Raw genomic sequence first — 19,316 nt, 5'->3', positions numbered from 1 at the left:
ATCAACGTCATTCAATCGTTAAATCAATGATCTAATCGATTAATTGAATGATTGATTTCAAACAACTTTCAAAAAGCAATATAGTGAAAACTTAACAACTGACAAGGAAGGAAACAAAACGTCTTTGGAGACATTTATACCACAGGACGCTCGAAATGCAAATGTTGATCTTCATCTGGCACATATGTTTGTTGTCGTCGTAGGGGTTGCACCTACTGAAAGTCTACATAGCCGAGAGCTTCTAGGGGGAATTGTAATACTTTCAGTAACCGGAGCGCAAACAAAGTAGTCAGTTGTACAACTTCAGATCTTTATTGCAAGCGGAGAGCGGCACTAAGTCTGTACTTAGTTTACAACGGCATGTTGATAATGGAGAAAGTAACATCTAGGTCCTCTAGAAGGAAACTTCTCAAGTCTCAGATGGAATCATTTTCTCTGTGTCTAAATCATGGTCGTTTACACAGTTCTGTTCTAAAATTATAACACAGTTATAGAACTTATATTTGCTTCACATAATCTTGCTAACTTAGATGTGTTCATTTCACCTGAGGTACGTTCATTCCACGTGAGATATATTCATGTAACTCCATCGGTTTCATTCAACGTGATGAAGTTATAAAATGATTTTGTGTGTAAAAAGGTCCAAATATCATAAATTGAAGGTATTACACAGCATACCTTTTACCGTCACGTTGAACCAACAGTACGCTGTATTGCCGAAAGGATCTTCAGCTATGTAAGACACTGTCGTGACGCCTATACTAAAGTTACTACCACGTTCATGGCTGACGGACAAGTTGACGCTACCAGAGTTGTCTGAGACACTCGGAAGTGACCATGTCAATTCAATGGTATGCATGTCTATGTAAGTGCTGGTTTCAAAATCGGATGGACAGATAATGACGGGCTCTTGACTGTCTGCAAACAGAAAAGAGATATAATGAAATAATACAGATTGTAAAATAGAAGTATATGCTGATAAAGTAATAGGAGAGAATATAAGGCAAATAACGGCGATATGTCCTGTGAACTGAATGTGTTGTTGTTGTTGCTGATTTAGTTGTTCATCAGACATTATACTTGTAAGCCATGTATGCAAGTCGAAACAGATATTCGTAGTTCTTTAACATTGATCTCACTACTTTGACCTCCGTATCCCTTTTACTGTAATACTAAATAGCAATTGAGAACATATAATTGCTGGTGTAATCACCAAAAGGAGACTCTCTCTCTCTCTCTCTCTCTCTCTCTCTCTCTCTCTCTCTCTCTCTCTCTCTCTCTCTCTCTCTCCTTCTTGTTATGTTCTATCTTTAGACCTCATACGCGACATTGTTAAGAGTGTGCAAAATTGTTAGATAAAATAAACATAATTCGTGTACGACCGCACTTAAAATAATCCCCCACGTATTTGCGCCATACCTTCGAGAATAGCTGAAATATGATTTGCAAGCGGTGATGGAGGTGGTGCGTCATGTTTGAACCAGCACCGGCGATTATCTTCGTTATACACCAAAGCCTTGCATAATGCATTTTTAAGGCAGGCTGTACAGCAATCTTCATAGGTTAACTTTTCAATTGGCATGCCATAAAAATCGCGTCCAGGACGATCAGTGTTGTTTTGAGAGAAACATTTTCGTGTCACTTCTATAATATAGAAGCAAATGTACGGAAAGAAATCAAATATTGTTTATATATGCCATAGAATAATATATTTAACATAACATATTTATCTGTCTGTTTGTTTGTTTGTTTGTTTGTTTGTTTGTCTGTCTGTCTGTCTGTCTGTCTGTCTGTCTGTCGTCTGTCTGTCTGTCTGTCTGTCTGTCTGTCTGTCTATCTATCTATCTATCTATCTATCTATCTATCTATCTATCTATCTATCCATCTATCTATCCATCCATCCATCCATCCATCCATCCATCCATCCATCCATCCATCCATCCATCCATCTATCCATCCATCCATCTATCTATCGATCGATCCATCCATCCATCAATCCATCTATCCATCTATCTATCTATCTATCTATCTATCTATCTATCTATCTATCTATCTATCTATCTATCTACTTATCTATCTATCCATCCATCCATCCATCCATCCATCCATCCATCCATCCATCCATCCATCCATCCATCCATCCATCCATCCATCCATCCATCCATCCATCCATCTATCCATCTATCTATCTATCTATCTATCTATCTATCTATCTATCTATCTATCTATCTATCTATCTATCTATCTATAGGTAATTTTTTTGGTCCCAATTTGGGAAAGTGGCACTGCGGTAGTGACAAACCTATACACATGAATTACACAAATGACAAATGAAATTACACAAATTACAATACGGGCAGCACACAGTAAATTCCGATAGAAAGCACACAGGGGTAAAATGATTGAAAGAAAATACATTCTAAAACCTAGTTGAATCCGTTTAATTGTCCAAGAGAACGTTTAGCTCTATTGGTTTTTAAATACGTCAGTCAGATGGAAGCAAGTAAAATTTGTAGTGTAAAGGACGGGTAGTATAAGCGAAGCTTACAACATTATAATCAGCCTGCATTCATTATTCATGATGATGTTTTCTGCTGTCACGTGATCTGTGATGTTTTTCTGCTGCAAGTGGTGTACCAAGTTGAGCTCTTTCTTGAGTTCTCATAATAAACGACTTTGACTGTTAAAAGTAGTCGGCAACGATTGTTCTTTAAGAAAAACGATATTTAAATATACAGGTTGTCTGTTTATGCGTATTCTTATTATCTAAGATGGCGCACACATTTCCAATAATGGTAGAAACGGCAGTTAAATGTGCATCGTTGCTCATACGTTTTACTAAGCTCGTACATAACGTCGTATATCTATGTTTTTCTAGACAAATCGACTTCAAATGCATTTTTAATCCATGAAAAATCTTCACTCATAGAGCACGCATTTGTTTTGTCTCTAACGCGAGTCTGTTTTGGGAGACAAATGTTGTTGACCTGCTAAACAGTAAAAACTGTATTGCAATTCGTATACACCATAGTTGAGAATATAACATATTGAAATGCATTTCAAAATGGTATCCCTGCATAACTTGATTGAAGCTTCACGTTTGTGCGAGTCTGATAAAATGATAAACACGAGTAAGCTAGACTGCAACTACTTTATATCAGCTGTAAAATGTGTCTATGTTGAATCGGCAATATCTGTTACAGGTTTGAATGTAGCATGATTTCTTTACAAGTAATCTCCCGTCATGGCATGTCCCAGATTTCACTTTTTCCGGTTATGAAAATGTCTATTACATTCAGTTTCACACCTCGAAAGTACAGAAAATTCCCGAAACTTACCCCCAGCCTTACCAGCCTGTGAATTGCAAGCCGATAGAAACCACGACACATATATGCATACTACCAAGACCCTACACCGTCTCCGCCTTCTAGCCATTGCTATAAGCGTAATGATGATCACTTTGTGCGTCGGCCCGAATAAGTACTCGTTCTTGCCTAGTGAGTAATCGATTTTCCTATCATGGAGTAATAATAGTAGATCATACCTGACCAATCAACTTGTTCGTCAAATGAAGAATGGATTTGATTGGCTGTGTTGAAAAGATGAATACTTTGAAGTATGACATAATCTTCAGAGTGGAAAAACACAATGAAAAAACACAACAAGGCTTACTGCTTGTGGAGCTTAAATGGTTATAGCAATGCTAGAGTGATGCCAAACTTGTCGACATATAAGTTAGACAAAGCGCTGGTGACTTCGCAGCTCTTAACATGTAATGCTCACAGCCAAACATAATTAACTTGAAGACTGTATCAACTCCAGGCAATAGAAATTATAAAGGTGATTGTAATGGGCACTGTGTAAAAGTTCTTGACTTTCAAGTTGACCTGCTAATAGCAACATGATTTTATCATTGTTTTCCCTTCACTGGCGACTGGAATCATACATAAATTATCCAAAAGATAGACAAGCTTCTTTTTTAATAATAATTTAGTTCTATGCGTCTAAATCCACATAAAAAGGGATCAAAGACGATTAAAATACGCTTTTACAGAAACGAAATGTACAAAAGAAGTTTTACAAGTCTACAAAATTGAAATTTCAGATGTTAAAAATCAATATCAAACATTACTTAAAAACTATTTTAAAATGCAATGGTATGTTTTTAGCAAACACTTAAAACTATTAAAGTTTGAACACAAACGGATTTTCAACGGAAGAGCGTTCCACAATCCGGGAGCAGCAACAATAAAAGTTCTGTCACAATACTGGTTCTCACTTTGAGCGAACACAACTTGAAATGCTCTGCCGAACGTAGATTACGCCTTGGGGTGTATATACTTCACATTTCTTTGAGATACTTGAGGCAGAACCACAAAGACATCTGAAAGTGATTATCAACATCTTAAAGTAATCCTTTGATGAACTGGCAACCAGTGCCGTTCCTGTAAAAGTAGAGTAATATGAGAATGACGATTTGAAAGGGTACAGTCATGCCAGCAATGGTTTGTATGCGTTGTCTACGACAAATTGAATATTGAGGTATACCGTATAGCAAAGAATTACATATGTGGACACGGAAGGTTGCTAGAGCATTAAACTGTTCAGTAGTAGTCCTAGACAAATATTTACGGATGAAGGTAATGCGACGAAAGTGAAATACAGTGGACTGACAGATCGAGGCGATATGGGCCTTCATAGAAAGACATGAATGAAGAAGAACACCAAGGCACTTTGCATTACACTTAGCTGGAATCAATGCATCACTGATACGAATTTTCCTTGTTCGACTATCAGCGGGATCATTACGTGAAGAAAAATTGCAAACTCAGTTTTGTCATCATTTAGACACTTTTTCGTTGGATATGGAAAGTCGGCCACTTTTGTACATAAAAGACATTAATATTTTAGAAGCATGATAATCATAACATTGTCAGTAGATAACACGATTGGAACTAATTTGGGATAATTGGATCTTCATATTTTTCAAATTTCGCAGAAGTTTTCGGTGCCTTTTAGCTGAATGTTGTAATATTACAAATTACTCATAAAAACAAGAGTGTTTACTTAAAATGAAAGGTAGATGGGTAACATTTGTAGATCAAATCGACATTAGTTCACCATCTAATTATCCCCAATTAGTTCCAATCGTGTTAATTAGAGGGGAAATTGAATTGTAATTGCGTGCGCAGGGTTCATTCATGTTGAAAGAACTATTAGCTAATTTCCCTTGAATGTCAATTAAATGATAAACCTAACTATCACAGTAATGATCAGAAGAGGGGTTTCAAAAATGCCATCACTTCCAGCAGTGCCCTTCGTATGAAGACGGTGTTGATTGTCAGTGCGCTTCGTATCAACCAGTCGTCAACTGAACTTACTGTAGACTCGTTGGCTGGCATTGCAAAGGCACTACCACTGGAATATTATTTCATTGAAAACACAATGAAATATCATAACGTATAAATCGTGGCAGAGTACTTAAACTAATTCGAGTTGAATGGTTTTAAATATCTGAAAGCGCTAAATCTTGCAGATATATTAGTTCTGACTTTGTGACCTGCTGACCACATGAAACACCTTGATTGTGCACAATGCTAAATCAACTGCAAAATGGAGAGGCATAATTTGCTACAATTTTTGACGACAACGGACTGTAGCTGTCTCTGAAAGCTATAACTGCACCGCGAGCGAACTGCCGAAACCACCTTCTAGCACGATTGACACTTTGACTTGAGGATATTTCTCGCAATGGGTACATGTGCATTTTTCCATATACACATGTCGATACGGGAGGTTATTAGAGCATGACTTCACTATTCAGTAGTAGTCCTAGACAAATATTTACGGGTGAAGGTAATGCGACGAACGTGAAACATGGTGGACTGACAGATCGAGCTTGATAGAAAGACATGAATCAAGAAGAACACCCAGGCACTTTGCATTACGCTTAGTTTGAATCAAAGCACAACCGATACGACTTTCCTTGATCCACTATCAGTGGGATCATTACATAAAGAAAACTTTACAAAACTCAGTTTTGTCATCATTTAGACACTTTTGCGTTGGATATTGAAAGTCAGCCGCTTTAATAATTAAAAGACATTTAATATTTTAGAAGCATGATTATCATTACATTGTTAGTAGATTATAATTAGAGGGAAAATTGTAATTGCGTGCGTGCATGTATGGAACATTAGAAATTCAGAAACACTGACATTGTTTCTGGCACAAGGTGCATTCATGTTGAAAGACCTATTAGCTAATTTTCTTTGAATGTCATTTGAATGACAAACATAACTATGAGAGTAATCATGAGAGGAGGGGATTCAAAGATGTCATCACGTACATCAGTGCCCTTCGTATGAAGACAGTATTGATTGTCAGTGCGCTTCGTATCAACCAGTCGTCAACTGAACTTACTGTAGACTCGTTGGCTGGCATTGCAAAGGCACTACCACTGGAATATTATTTCATTGAAAACACAATGAAATATCATAACGTATAAATCGTGGCAGAGTACTTAAACTAATTCGAGTTGAATGGTTTTAAATATCTGAAAGCGCTAAATCTTGCAGATATATTAGTTCTGACTTTGTGACCTGCTGACCACATGAAACACCTTGATTGTGCACAATGCTAAATCAACTTCAAAATGGAGAGGCATAATTTGCTACAATTTTTGACGACAACGGACTGTAGCTGTCTCTGAAAGCTGTTACCACACCGCGAGCGAATTGCCGAATCCACCTTCTAGCACAATTGACACATGGACATTAGCATATGTCTCGCAATGGGTACATGTTCATTTTTCCAAATACACATGTCGATACGGGAGGCTATTAAAATATAACCTAACTGTTAAGTAGTAGTCCTAGACAAATATTTACGGATGAAGGTAATGCGACGAACGTGAAACATAGTGGACTGACAGATCGAGCTTGATAGAAAGACATGAATCAAGAAGAACACCCAGGCACTTTCCATTACACTTAGCTGGAATCAATGCATCACCGATACGTATTTTCCTTGCTCCACTATGAGTGGGATCATTACATGAAAAAAAATTACAAACTCCAGTTTCGTCTTCATTTAGACACTTTTGCTTTTGATATTGAAAGTCAGCCGCTTTTGTATATAAAAGACATTAATATTTCAGAAGCATGATTATCATAACATTGTCAGTAGATTACACAATTGGAACTAATTTGGGATTATTGTATCTTCATATTTAGCTGAATTTAGTGCCCTTTAGCTGAATGTTGTAATATTACAAATTACTCATAAAAACAAGTGTGTAACTTAAAATGAAAAAAGAGATGAGGTTACATTTGCAGATCAAATCGACATTACTTCACCATCTAATTATCCCCAATTAGTTTCTATCGTCTTTATTAGAGGGGAAAATTGTAATTGCGTGCGTGCGTGGGTGGTACAAAAGAAATTCCGAAACACTGACATTGTTTCTTGCATAGGGTGCATTAGAACCATTAGCTAATTTCCTCTGAATGACAATTAAATTATAAACCTAACAGGCCAAGTTATCATCAGGGAAGGGGTTTCAAAGATGTCATCACTTTCAGCACTGCCCTTCGTATGAAGACGGTATTGGTTGTCAGTGCGCTTCGTATCGAACAGTCGTCAACCGAACTTACTGTAGACTAGCGGGCTGGCATTGCAAAGGTACTACAACGGGAATATATTTTTTATTGAAAGCACAATGAAAAATCGTAACTATGAATCGTGGCAGAGTACATTAACTAAAGCCAGTTGAACGGTTCTAGTTATCTGAAAGCGCTAAAACTTGCAGATATATGAGTGACTTTGTAGAACTGCTGACTTAATGGACTCTACCTTGATTATGCACAATTGTCAATCAACTACAAATGGAGATGCATAGTTTGCTACAATTTGTGACTATAACGGACTGTAGCTGACTCGGAAAACTCTTACTTTCGACAGCGAACTGCCGAAACCACCTATTAGCAACATACGGACTTTAGCATAATTCTTGCAATAGGTACATGGGCATTTTTCAAAATCATGTGATACCCATGTGCATTACAGTCATTAGTACGTGTTCTAAATAAGTGAACAGTGTGTATCATATCATCGAGGTATCATGGAAGGTAATATACATCAGTCGAATATTTTTTACAGAAGAAATTTGATTAGGTCAATGTGATCTCACTCTGTAGAGATCAACGGGAATTGTGGGTAACATAATCAAATCATCATTTTACTCTTGGCCTTTTATTGAATCTTATAGACAATCGTCTTCTACGTTTTCCATTATTTTCTACAATGCTCATAATAGCAAGGGAAGCAATCAAATTTTTTACGACTGTTGACTTTATACTCAAGTTTACTATGCTTTATTTATGTGACGGTGTACCTGTGATTTGCACAGGTATCCCCTTCAAACTTTGTGAGGTCACCGCGATTGTCGATAGGTTTCTGTGAGTTATGCGCTGGCCAAAAGCCTTTCCACTTAATTAACATCGCTAATTTACCAACGGACTAATGGATCATCTAATTAATTACCCGATGATGGACACTTCTTCCGATGCAATTATCTTTTGAGGCTTGTCAGCATCCCTCGCGCGAAAGACGAGTGGTACTCTGGCCTGTCACACACTAGTGCAACACATACACATTTCCGAACAAGTGGGTTAAGCTCTTCTGGTAGTTTGTAACACATTTGATTAGAGTGATTTGCTATTTGTTTTTTCGAACACTTTCTTTCTTCAGGTACTCTGCTATACTTCTAAAAATGGCAACAAATTTTATGATAACACCGGCTGTTTAGAAAATGTTATAAGCCTGTGTATTTGTTTTATGGTAGCATACATTAGCAAGGCAATATTCCATGTCATTGTGGCACTGGTTTCTCATTCAAACTTTTTGCGGCCACTGCATTTAGATTGTCCACAGGTTCCCACTAGTTATTCCCTTGCCCAAAGCCTTTCCACTTTATTAACATTTCTAATTTACTAACGGACTAATGTATCATCTTACGTAATTACTCGATGACGGGATACTTATTTCGATGCAATTATCTGTAGAGGCTTGTCAGCATCACATTCACGTGTGACGATTCGTACTCGAGCCTGTCGTGCACTGGTACAACACATACAAACATCCGAACAAGTGGGTTGAGCTGTCATCGTGTTTTGTAACACTTTTCTGTTGTACACTATACTCGTTCTGCTTAGCTTGATGTGCTATTTGTTTTTCAGAACACTTTCCTTCTACAGGTACTCTGCTATAATTCTATAATTGGCAACAAATTGTATGAAAACACTTGGTATTTTGAAAATGATATAAGCCTGATTTGTTTTATGGTAGCAAACATTAGCAAGGTAAAATTCTTTGTCATTCTATTGAAAGAGAATGACAAAGCAATTCCTTTGTTGAACGAGATACATGCTCTGCATAAACACCCTTACAAAAAAGCTTTATAGCAGGATCTAACAAATGCACTTCTAAACATTTGTCACAATTATTGACTGTGATTTTACCAACCATAGACCATATGTAGATATTCTCAGAGACACCACACAACACTACGCAAAGTACAATTCTAAAATGATGCTACAAAATTAAACCCATTAATTCGAATACATCACCTCATACAGGGTGTTGTATAAGACGCCACTTTCACATGCCCATTTCAACTGATTATGTCCAGCGGGGATTTCACAACTTGAGCCTGATACACATTTCACTCTTATAATAACCAGATTAAGAAGGAAACAAATGTGAATTTTACCTTGTTACCGTCTATGAGCTAGTCTTGTATTGGATTTTGGACAGCAGCGTATAGACTTCTTCGAAGTGTGCAATAAAAACGTGGCCTTAACACTCTTACCGTCTCCCTCGTTGAAATACAATATGAAAAAATATCTACAATTTCGACAAGCCCTCAGGCATAATATTATTAAGTCTTGTATTGCAGATTTGAGACTTCGATTCTGCTCGCTTAAAGGGATAAAGTCGGCCATTTTTCATGAATCTTAATTTATAGGGGATACTATTTATATTGTTTGAATGTTGAAAGGTACTGAATAAATGAGTGACCATGCCCATATTCGACTCCGGTTTTAGATACAACAAATGATTCCTAAGATCCATAAGAATCCCTATAAACAACGTTTCATAGCTGGTTCCAGTAAGTGTACAACAAAACGCTTGTCACAACTTTTAACCATCATTTTATCAACCATTAAATCTGGTTTGGTACGGTATTGTGACAAAATTTATGAAACTAGTGGGGTCAATCAAATGTGGATATTAAAGAACTCCAAAGAATTGTTACATATTTTACAAAATAACAAAAACATGTACAATTCAATCCACACATTTGATTTTTCAACGTTGTACACAACCATCCCACATAACAAACTTAAAGACAGGCTATCATCTCTCGTGAAGAAAGCCTTCTTTTACAAGAATGGTAGTCGTAGGTATGATACATTGCCATCAAGCGCAACTTAGGCTATTTCACCAACAACAGTGATGCCAAACTCAAATACAGTGATGTTGAGGTGATTCAAATGCTATATTTCCTAATTGACAACATATTTATCAAGTTTGCTGGCATGACATTCAGGCAAACCATAGGCATTCCCATGGGCACAAACTGCGCCCCACTTCTTGCAGACTTATTTTTATATTCGTATGAAGCAGAGTTCATGCAATCACTTCAGAAATCTGGGTGTAAAAGGATTGCCAAGCGTTTTAACAACACCCACAGATATATTGATGATCTCATCAGTTTAAACAATCCTGGTATATCCAATTATCTACACCACATCTACCCAGATGATTTAGAAATAAAAGAAACAACTGAAAGTGTGGACTCGGCATCATACCTAGATGTATTGTTTGAAATTAGACATAATACTCTATATACTAAGCTGTATGACAAAAGAGACGATTTCAATTTTGAAATCATAAACTTTCCCTTTTTGTCGAGCAATATACCATCATCTCCAGCTTATGGTGTGTATATTTCACAACTCCTCAGATACAGTAGAGCATGCCATTCATATGAAGACTTTCGAGTTAGACACAGCCTATTAGCTCAAAAGTTAGTAAGGCAAGGATTCTCAGAAAGTAGATTAGTGAAATCATTTAAGAAGTTCTACGGTAGATACGGAGATGTTGTATCCAAATATGACCTGTCTGTTTCTCAAATGATGAGTGACAGCATACCAAATTTTGACTCACAAAAGTAATTTGGTGAATTCACCAAATAACAATGAATTTGTCGTTTTTGGTCAATCTTGACGGGTGCGGCTAGCTGGCAGGGTACGCTTACCCATTCCGGACACCTGGTACCACCACTATTTCGTGGTTCAAGATGGCCCCCATTGCCTTTAAATTTGTCATCATCTATATGTTCCTTGGACCTGGTAAATTTCATAGTTACCTTGAATGATAACGATTATTGGACCTGATTTGATGTCCAATGAAACCATGGCGCAAAAGGGTAAATGGCCATGACCAAAGTTGTGGCAATAACTTAGCAGAAACATATCCAAACGGAATGTGAAAATAGAACCAGAAAAGCAACTTATCTCTCTGTAAAGTTTGCAACAATATCAGGATGTTTATCTCTATATTTGGTCAAGGCGTTATCGACTGCTGCTGACTCTGATCAATAAATCGATCAGGTAGGCAAAATGACCTGTTTTGGCCTATAGTTGTGTAAATATAAAAAAGAGTCAGAAAAAAAAAATGATTAATAACATCACGATTCTGTCCAGTGTTTTGTTGTTGAATGTTTTTAATGCTTATAACATTGGGAGTCAAATTAAGTATGGGAAAGTAAAAACAACACTTAACAAACACTGATAATATTTTGTGGTATTGAATACATTCAGTTGGAAAAAAAAACATACTCGCTCCATTGAAATGTCTATCAGCTCATTAACCTCACATGTCCTCAATATCTTGATGTCAGTTTGTTCTAAGGTATGTCAGTCCTTTTACCAGAGGGATTGAACGATGAAAGTGATGTCTTTCGCCCAGTAAAGCTATGAATAATTGTAACAATTTAGCTCCGTTGTTGAACCGCTCTTTCAAAGGGCGAGGATTTGGCCGAAGCGGTTTTGACTGTGATGTCTTCGCTAGGTGACTGGGTGCTGTACGTTGTGAGTTCGAATCCGATCGAAAATCTTCTGAATATAACAGTCAAGTCCCACAAAAATGACGTTTCGCCATGTTGTGGAGGGAATTTACCAAAATGCTATATCCACAGCAGACGTATAGGACATATGCATCATTTATTAGACTATGAACGTAGGTTATTGATGTTCATTCAAAATTATGACTTCCAGGTTGACTAACAATAATAGAAACATCTTCAGCTTATCCTGTGATACTACATTAGCATTTAATATTTATGAGAAATTCTTATATGCACATCTTATATATTGAAGGTAGTTCTAAGTAGTGTGTTTTCATATTCAGATCAAATAAATAAAATAACAGTCCTAACGTATACTGGACCCTATGTTCGCTTGAAAGTCCGGAATTTGAAATTTACTTTGATCAAAACTTCTGCCATGATTTCAAAATCATGAACGCTGTATCTGATCGCGTCACTTATAATAGCTGTCATAACATTTTTGTATCGCTATTATTGTATTCTTTTTGCATGTTCACTGCATCACGCATCACAATCGCTGTTCAGAACATGTCATATGACATTATCATGGCCTTCATCACTGTCATCATCACGGCCAACGTCACCAACTGTTCCACCAGTCTGTTAATCCATTACTTCGAGAGCAATCCTCATAGAGTTGTTGCTAAATGTACGTTAATATCGTAATAACAAACTAAAAATTGATATTCATCATAAAAATAGAAATTTAAAATGCCACCCTTCTAAAAGCATAATTTGCAAATGTGACCCTACCCTACGTACAGTCTCCTGCAATATGACCATTCCATAGATACCGCCAGCCTACCCAGTTACATTCACTTAAGGCTCCCTATGTGTATCATTTTAAACACTCATTTGTAATACGTTTGAATTATAACACCACTAGTGCAAGAAAATAACATCTTATTGAAGACGATATAAAATCAGAAAAATTCGTATAATGTACAACAGCTACCAATCACCCAGTCAAATTGTACAGTATTTGATGTTTTAGTGTTACTTCTGTAATTTCATTTTTGGTAGATATCCGATACACAATGATGATCACATCCATATTTCAACTATTACCATTGCGGATCAACAAAGCGGTAATCACATATCTGTAACGAGGCTACTCTATTTCGATATTTGTCTTGAATGATGTCAGATGATTACACAGGCAAACAGTTGATGTCATGTTCGACGCTGGTGATACCTAGGGATGAGAAAGGGATTTGATTACAGTGCAATGTTTAAGTGTTCGACTGAATGCAAGTGCTTGCTAACAGCTAAATAGTTTTTTGATTTGGGACTCTAGAGGGAGCTACATAGACATACTTACAAAAGCATTGGGCGAACGTAATGTTTCTGGGTAAGTATACTTTTCAGTGTAGCTTGCATTTTTTGCTTTAATCCTTGCAGCCATCTTGTAAGCTAACAATTGTCAATTCGAAAACTACCTCTATTCATTTAGAAACAAGGCAAAGTTTTAGAGTAGTTTGATCATTACCTTGCAACCGTCATTCTTCCAGGTACCAGATTGTTCATTCAGATAATCACAAATGACGTGTTTGACGCTCACTGAGAGCTGGAGATCTTGCTCTGCATTAAAACACAACAATACATACCATCTATAGTTTCACATATTTCTGGCAAAAATAACAGAATAATAATTACAGTTTGAAACATTGTGCAATGGTGTCACAATGTCAACAATGGTGTATTTTGCTGTTTTTCTTCATTTTCTTGGGTGTTTCATCACCCTGCACATAACATGCAAACATAAATCTAAATGATTTAGAATTTAATAGTGACTATCTAATACTGTCTATTAAATGTTTTTTTTTTTCATAAAAACCATTCTCCTCATTATAGAAACGTCGACATGTGAACCCTGTATACAATGAATTCTCTCGAGATGATACAGGAATCATCTTTCTACAATGTCAAATTTGTACACTAATCTTGAAAGACGACTTGCTTACTTACCTTTATGACACGCATGTCATTTTAGCACACGCAGTCTTTCAAAATCACCACTTTTCAAGGCTTTCCATCAGCAGAAATATCAGGATGAGTGTTTATGCTGGTTGTAATACTCAATATGTACTACTCAATTGATTATTTTAACATAGCTTACGGATATGAATCTCTCTCTGTCTCTCTCTGTCTGTCTGTCTGTCTCTCTCTGTCTGTCTGTCTGTCTCTCTGTCAAAAACACAGCACGAGACAGTCAACAGTTTCACTTACTCTGTGGGACCGTAAACGTCAAGTAATACCCTCCTGCCTTCAAAATGTAGTTCTCTGGGATAAAAATACTAGAATTGCCACCATCAAACTGGACATCAACAGAAAACTGACAACCGCTGTAGTTGCTGGAATACTCAACCACGTCATCGAAGATGTACGCTTCAGTAATTCCATAGACTGCGTCTGGACTTTCCAAATTGATAATAACTGCGTGGAACGAATGTGTGATCTGTAATAGACATCCATAATTAACGTCGCGTTAGCATTAAATGTATATATATTATATATATATATATATATATATATATATATATATATATATATATATATATGTATATGTATATATATACATACAAAACAGGCAGTTTTATATATATAATATATGTCATTTAAATATCTCATATATATGTGTACGTGTTCCCCATGGAACTGTTGTAGTCTCCACAAAACAGGCAGTTTTATGAGGCGAAGGTCTAGGAAAACAGCTTGTTGACAATGTACTCTTTAATCCGAAGTGACAAACAAATGAGGAAAAAGAAGTGACAAGTTATTTTTATCATAAAATCGAACTTACATTTACTTCCATTCCGAAGTAGGTGACATCACCAAATTCAAGATAAACACCTTCTACCACAACAGGTGTCTCTGATGCTTGAGAATCGCTAGCAAATATGATGACGATATCTTCTTCTGTGCCGTTTACTAAGTGTCGAAATTTCAAGATTTTGTCATTTGCATTGTAAGTTAATGGTTCTTTTCCCGTAGGGGGAAATATATAAACATTTTAAAACTTTTTCATAGTGGGTTGTGCTATTAGTGTCGTCTAGACTCGATTGACAAAATACAATCTGGCTATAGTATCGGACCATTTATGAAAAGGAAATGTTAGAAAGCAATTACTTCAAAAATGCAACACAAAAAATGCAACATGAAATATTCGAATCAAAGCAGCGCTTAGGCTAGTCGCTGTAATTTTGACTGTTTACCTTCTAAGTCATTTAATTCCCCGTCAGTAAATGACATGCTGAGTACATCATAAACATTAGCATTGTCGTCATGTCGAAATGATCTTTGAAGCACCCGCTTTACCTGTTGTTAAAGCAAAGGAGCTTTTAATTGTTTAGCTAAGTGGCGCGATGAACAATACGATTAGTAAAAAAAGCATTGTAAGTGACAATGTGTATTATTCAAGTTCATAAAATATCTCAAACCATAAAATGGGTGATTCGGTGCACTTCATACCTTTACCAATATGACTGAACTGTTCGTTGAGCAGTATCAGCAGGTAGACAGCTTCAAAGGGGATGGTTTGATATGTAAAAGTATTGATGTGACTAAGATTAAGACTTCCAATCGGTATTTCTGCTTCTTTTTGTCACATAACAATAAGAAGAAAATGCTTTTACTTCTTTGTTACTGTTTCTCGAAAATATACTTGGCCTTTAACTTACGATTCTGCCAATCGGCTGCCGTGACGTCCAGTTCAAGAAAAGGTTCTCCAGCTGTGGTAATCTAAATGCCTGTCCATCTCCCATTTCCACCGAGGTGTTGATGAGTTTCTCTGCAGAGTCGAGGTCCACGTTCAAACGAATGGCAGGGGTTTCCAATACATGACCACTGCCAGGTTCGATGTTGCGCAGAACGAACTTTGCCAGGTCATCAGTTGTCCTCAGCACGGATTTCGTCAACAAATCCAAGTCTTGATCGTTGATGTCATTTTCAGAAGTGTTCTTGAAAACCTCTATAGCTTTATTCATTGATTGGAGGATATCTGTTTGACAACATACTTATATTAATTGTTCAGGAAGAGCTAGAGACATTGAAATGTTTGTTAGATGGCACGATTAACGATGGCAAATGTCACTGATAGTGTTCATAAGGGAAGACTTATTAGCACGCAATGCAGGTGTATGAGTATGACCGATTAGCTTCTTGATACCTGATGTATTTATTATGTGAAAGTGCCCCACAGTTAAAAGCATTGTGCAACAAATTGTTTTTTTAAGAATTAGAACAAGAATAAGAACAGAAATAGACAAAACCGTTATCATTTTGAAGCAAATAATGTAACACGCAATCCTGCACAATGAATATATACATGTTAATGCGATATTCATCGAGATGAGAAACATCTGCATGATACTGGACAGTAGGATAATTAATAAAAGAAACATGCCGATATACAGAACATTCTCCCATTTTTCAAGAGTACACAGGCTTTCAAGAGGGCTTTCAAATATCATTATTTTACCATTAAGTTATTTGCCGTGATGGCAAATTCAACAATGAAATAGAGTGACTTGATAACCAACATTGAAAAAGCACTTTTAGCATAAAACATGATGCAAATAAGCGGAACCTGCCAGCCCGCACTGGATATGGTAGCTGACTACTGATATAACAAGCTCCTAGAACTTGTGTCGGCGCAATATTAGTATATATAATTCAGTATATACTCTAGACGTACATCTTAAAACAAACTGGAACTGATTCTATTGTTTGGAAATCACGCAGTTCGTTATCATTAATATTATTCAGCTAAGTTGTAATCCCCGGCGCATAAGGTTTAACACGGGACTTAGATACAATGCACGAGTATAGCAAGATCCCTCAAGCGAATTTCATTTTAACGAATTTTGCTACAATCGAGCGTGTCCCAATAGGCGAAGGGGCACATTGATACAATATTTTTAGTCCCCGCGGACGAAGTCCGGCGGGGACTTATAGATTGGGTCCCGTCCGTCCGTCCGTCCGTCCGTCTGTCCGTCCGTCAGTCATCAACAGTTTCTCAGACACTGCTGAACCAATTTTGTTCAAACTTGGCACAAAGGCATAGCACTATGACCTACAGATGCACATCGATTTATTTTGCGATACGATTCAATATGGCCGCAAAGTGGCCATTTTGTTGCGATTTTTCATGTCTTTGGACCATAACTCAGACATCCTTGAGCAGATTCTGTTCAAACTTGGCACAAAGGCATAACACTATGGCCTACATATGCATGTCAAATTATTTTGCGATACAATCCAATATGGCCGCGAGGCAGCCATTTTGTTTGCGATTTTTCATGTCTTTGAACCATAACTCAAACATCCTTAAACCGATTCTGTTCAAACTTGGCACAAAGGCATAACACTATGGCCTACATATGCATGTCGAATTATATTGTGATATGATCCAATATGGGCGTGAGGCGGCCATTTTGTTGCGATTTTTCATGTCTTTGGACCATAACTCAGACATCCTTGGAACGATTCTGTTTAATTTGGCACAAAAGCAAAACATTATGCACTTCATATGAACACCAATTTATTTCGTGATATGATCCAATATGGCCGACAGGCGGCCATTTTTTGCGATTTTTTCATGTCTTTGAACCATAACTCAAACATCCTTGAACCGATTATGTTCAATTTGTTACAAAAGCAAAAAATTATGCCCTTCATATGAACACCAATTTATTTCGTGATATGATCCGATATGGCTGACAGGCGGCCATTTTTTGCGATTTTTCATGACTTTGAACCATAACTCAAACGTCCTTGAACCGATTTTGTTCAAACTTGGCACAAAGGCATACATATGCATGTATCAATTAACCTTGCGATAGGATCCCAATATGGCTGCAGAACTGCCATTTTGTTGGAATTTTGCATGTCTTTGAAGCGTAATTATATGCAAATATTCCTTAACCAATGTTGTTGAGATTTGGTACAAAGATAAAGTACTCTTGCATACATATGCATGTCTACTAATTTTGTGCTATGATCCATATGGTCAATAGACAGCCATTTGATTTCAATTTTGGTGTGATTTTTTTGTCTTTGAAACATAAACATAGGTTAATGTCCCTCGATGGACTGATTTTGTTCAAACGTGATACGAAGACGAAATACTATGGCTGCATTCTTGTGCACATTAATTTGTTTCATTATATGATCCGAAATGGCTGATTTCAACAACATACCGGATCCATACCATTTCGAAAATTCCATCAAACCGTGTGTATAGTATGTGCCGTCATGACACTAGAGGCAGTGAGGGCATCGTTATGTGTGATGTAATCAAAAGTTCCTTCAGTGGTCATTACCGGGAGATGAGTCATTTATTGAACGTTCCTCAGATTACTTTATTATGCAAGTCACAGGCCTGATGCACCCGTTGCATCAATGTCATTCAACAGCTACCTAGACCACAGCTACCTAGACACCAAAGATTATAACAAAATGGACAAGCGGGGACTGTGTCATCAACGATGACTTTTACAATATATTTCAGTGTTGAATGATGACACTCACCTTGTGCCAGAAGCCTGCTTTCCTCTGCTGAAATGTTCACATCTTTAAGCTGAGAGAGCGTATCAGATAACTTATCATACTTTTCAATTATCTACAGCACAAAAAAGAGTAATGGAAATGCTATTATCATAGACTCTCTTATCCAACAATCAAAGTTGTTATTCCCGTGATTTTTCGAAAACATTATTTGATATTCATAAATGCATACACTGCGATTATTGGTGCGTGGTCTGCAATTGTTATCATTGATATTTCACCATTCTAGCAAGTGTTCTCAGCTATGGACACCAGCATAAGAGGTGCATTTAATTTACAGGGTCTGCACTAACCTGAGATGTCGAAATGTTCATCCTGGTTGCATTTGTATCATCAAACAGAGGCCGGGCCAAAGCTTCATTCACATTGTGTACGTTTTCGATCAGGCAAAAGAGAGTGGTTAGAAAAATATGTTAATATATGTACGTCACTGTCGATCACCAATATTTTTGTTTGAAGTTTGGTTGGAAAACATGCAGGATTGGGAAGCGTTATCGGAAGAAAAGGTTTTATTAGAAACCTTTGCATCGACTGTTTGATTAAATCAATGAAGTAATCGACCAATCGGCTAAAT

The 19,316-nt window shown here is 37.0% G+C and overlaps 2 protein-coding genes across 2 annotated transcripts; both read right to left on the bottom strand.

The window, feature by feature from the left end:
- Nucleotides 1-409: 409 nt before the first annotated feature.
- LOC139136358 (hyalin-like) lies at nucleotides 410-3,484 on the bottom strand. The gene is made up of 4 exons (XM_070704082.1): nucleotides 3,339-3,484; nucleotides 1,420-1,644; nucleotides 679-918; nucleotides 410-471 (listed from the first exon to the last, which is right to left on the bottom strand). The coding sequence occupies exons 1-4, from the start codon at nucleotides 3,433-3,435 to the stop codon at nucleotides 410-412; spliced, it is 624 nt and encodes a 207-aa protein (XP_070560183.1). The 5' UTR covers nucleotides 3,436-3,484.
- A 10,912-nt stretch (nucleotides 3,485-14,396) lies between these two features.
- On the bottom strand, nucleotides 14,397-19,056 carry LOC139136357 (uncharacterized). The gene is made up of 6 exons (XM_070704081.1): nucleotides 19,036-19,056; nucleotides 18,707-18,797; nucleotides 15,856-16,175; nucleotides 15,391-15,493; nucleotides 14,979-15,106; nucleotides 14,397-14,633 (listed from the first exon to the last, which is right to left on the bottom strand). Exons 1-6 carry the CDS (start codon nucleotides 19,054-19,056, stop codon nucleotides 14,397-14,399), a joined length of 900 nt encoding a protein of 299 aa, XP_070560182.1.
- Nucleotides 19,057-19,316: the final 260 nt, after the last annotated feature.

This window comes from Ptychodera flava, chromosome 7 (assembly GCF_041260155.1).
Source record: "Ptychodera flava strain L36383 chromosome 7, AS_Pfla_20210202, whole genome shotgun sequence".
In the NCBI taxonomy this organism is placed as follows: domain Eukaryota; kingdom Metazoa; phylum Hemichordata; class Enteropneusta; family Ptychoderidae; genus Ptychodera; species Ptychodera flava.
Note: the sequence above shows the minus strand (reverse complement) of the source record. Positions and strands in the feature narration are given on the sequence as shown.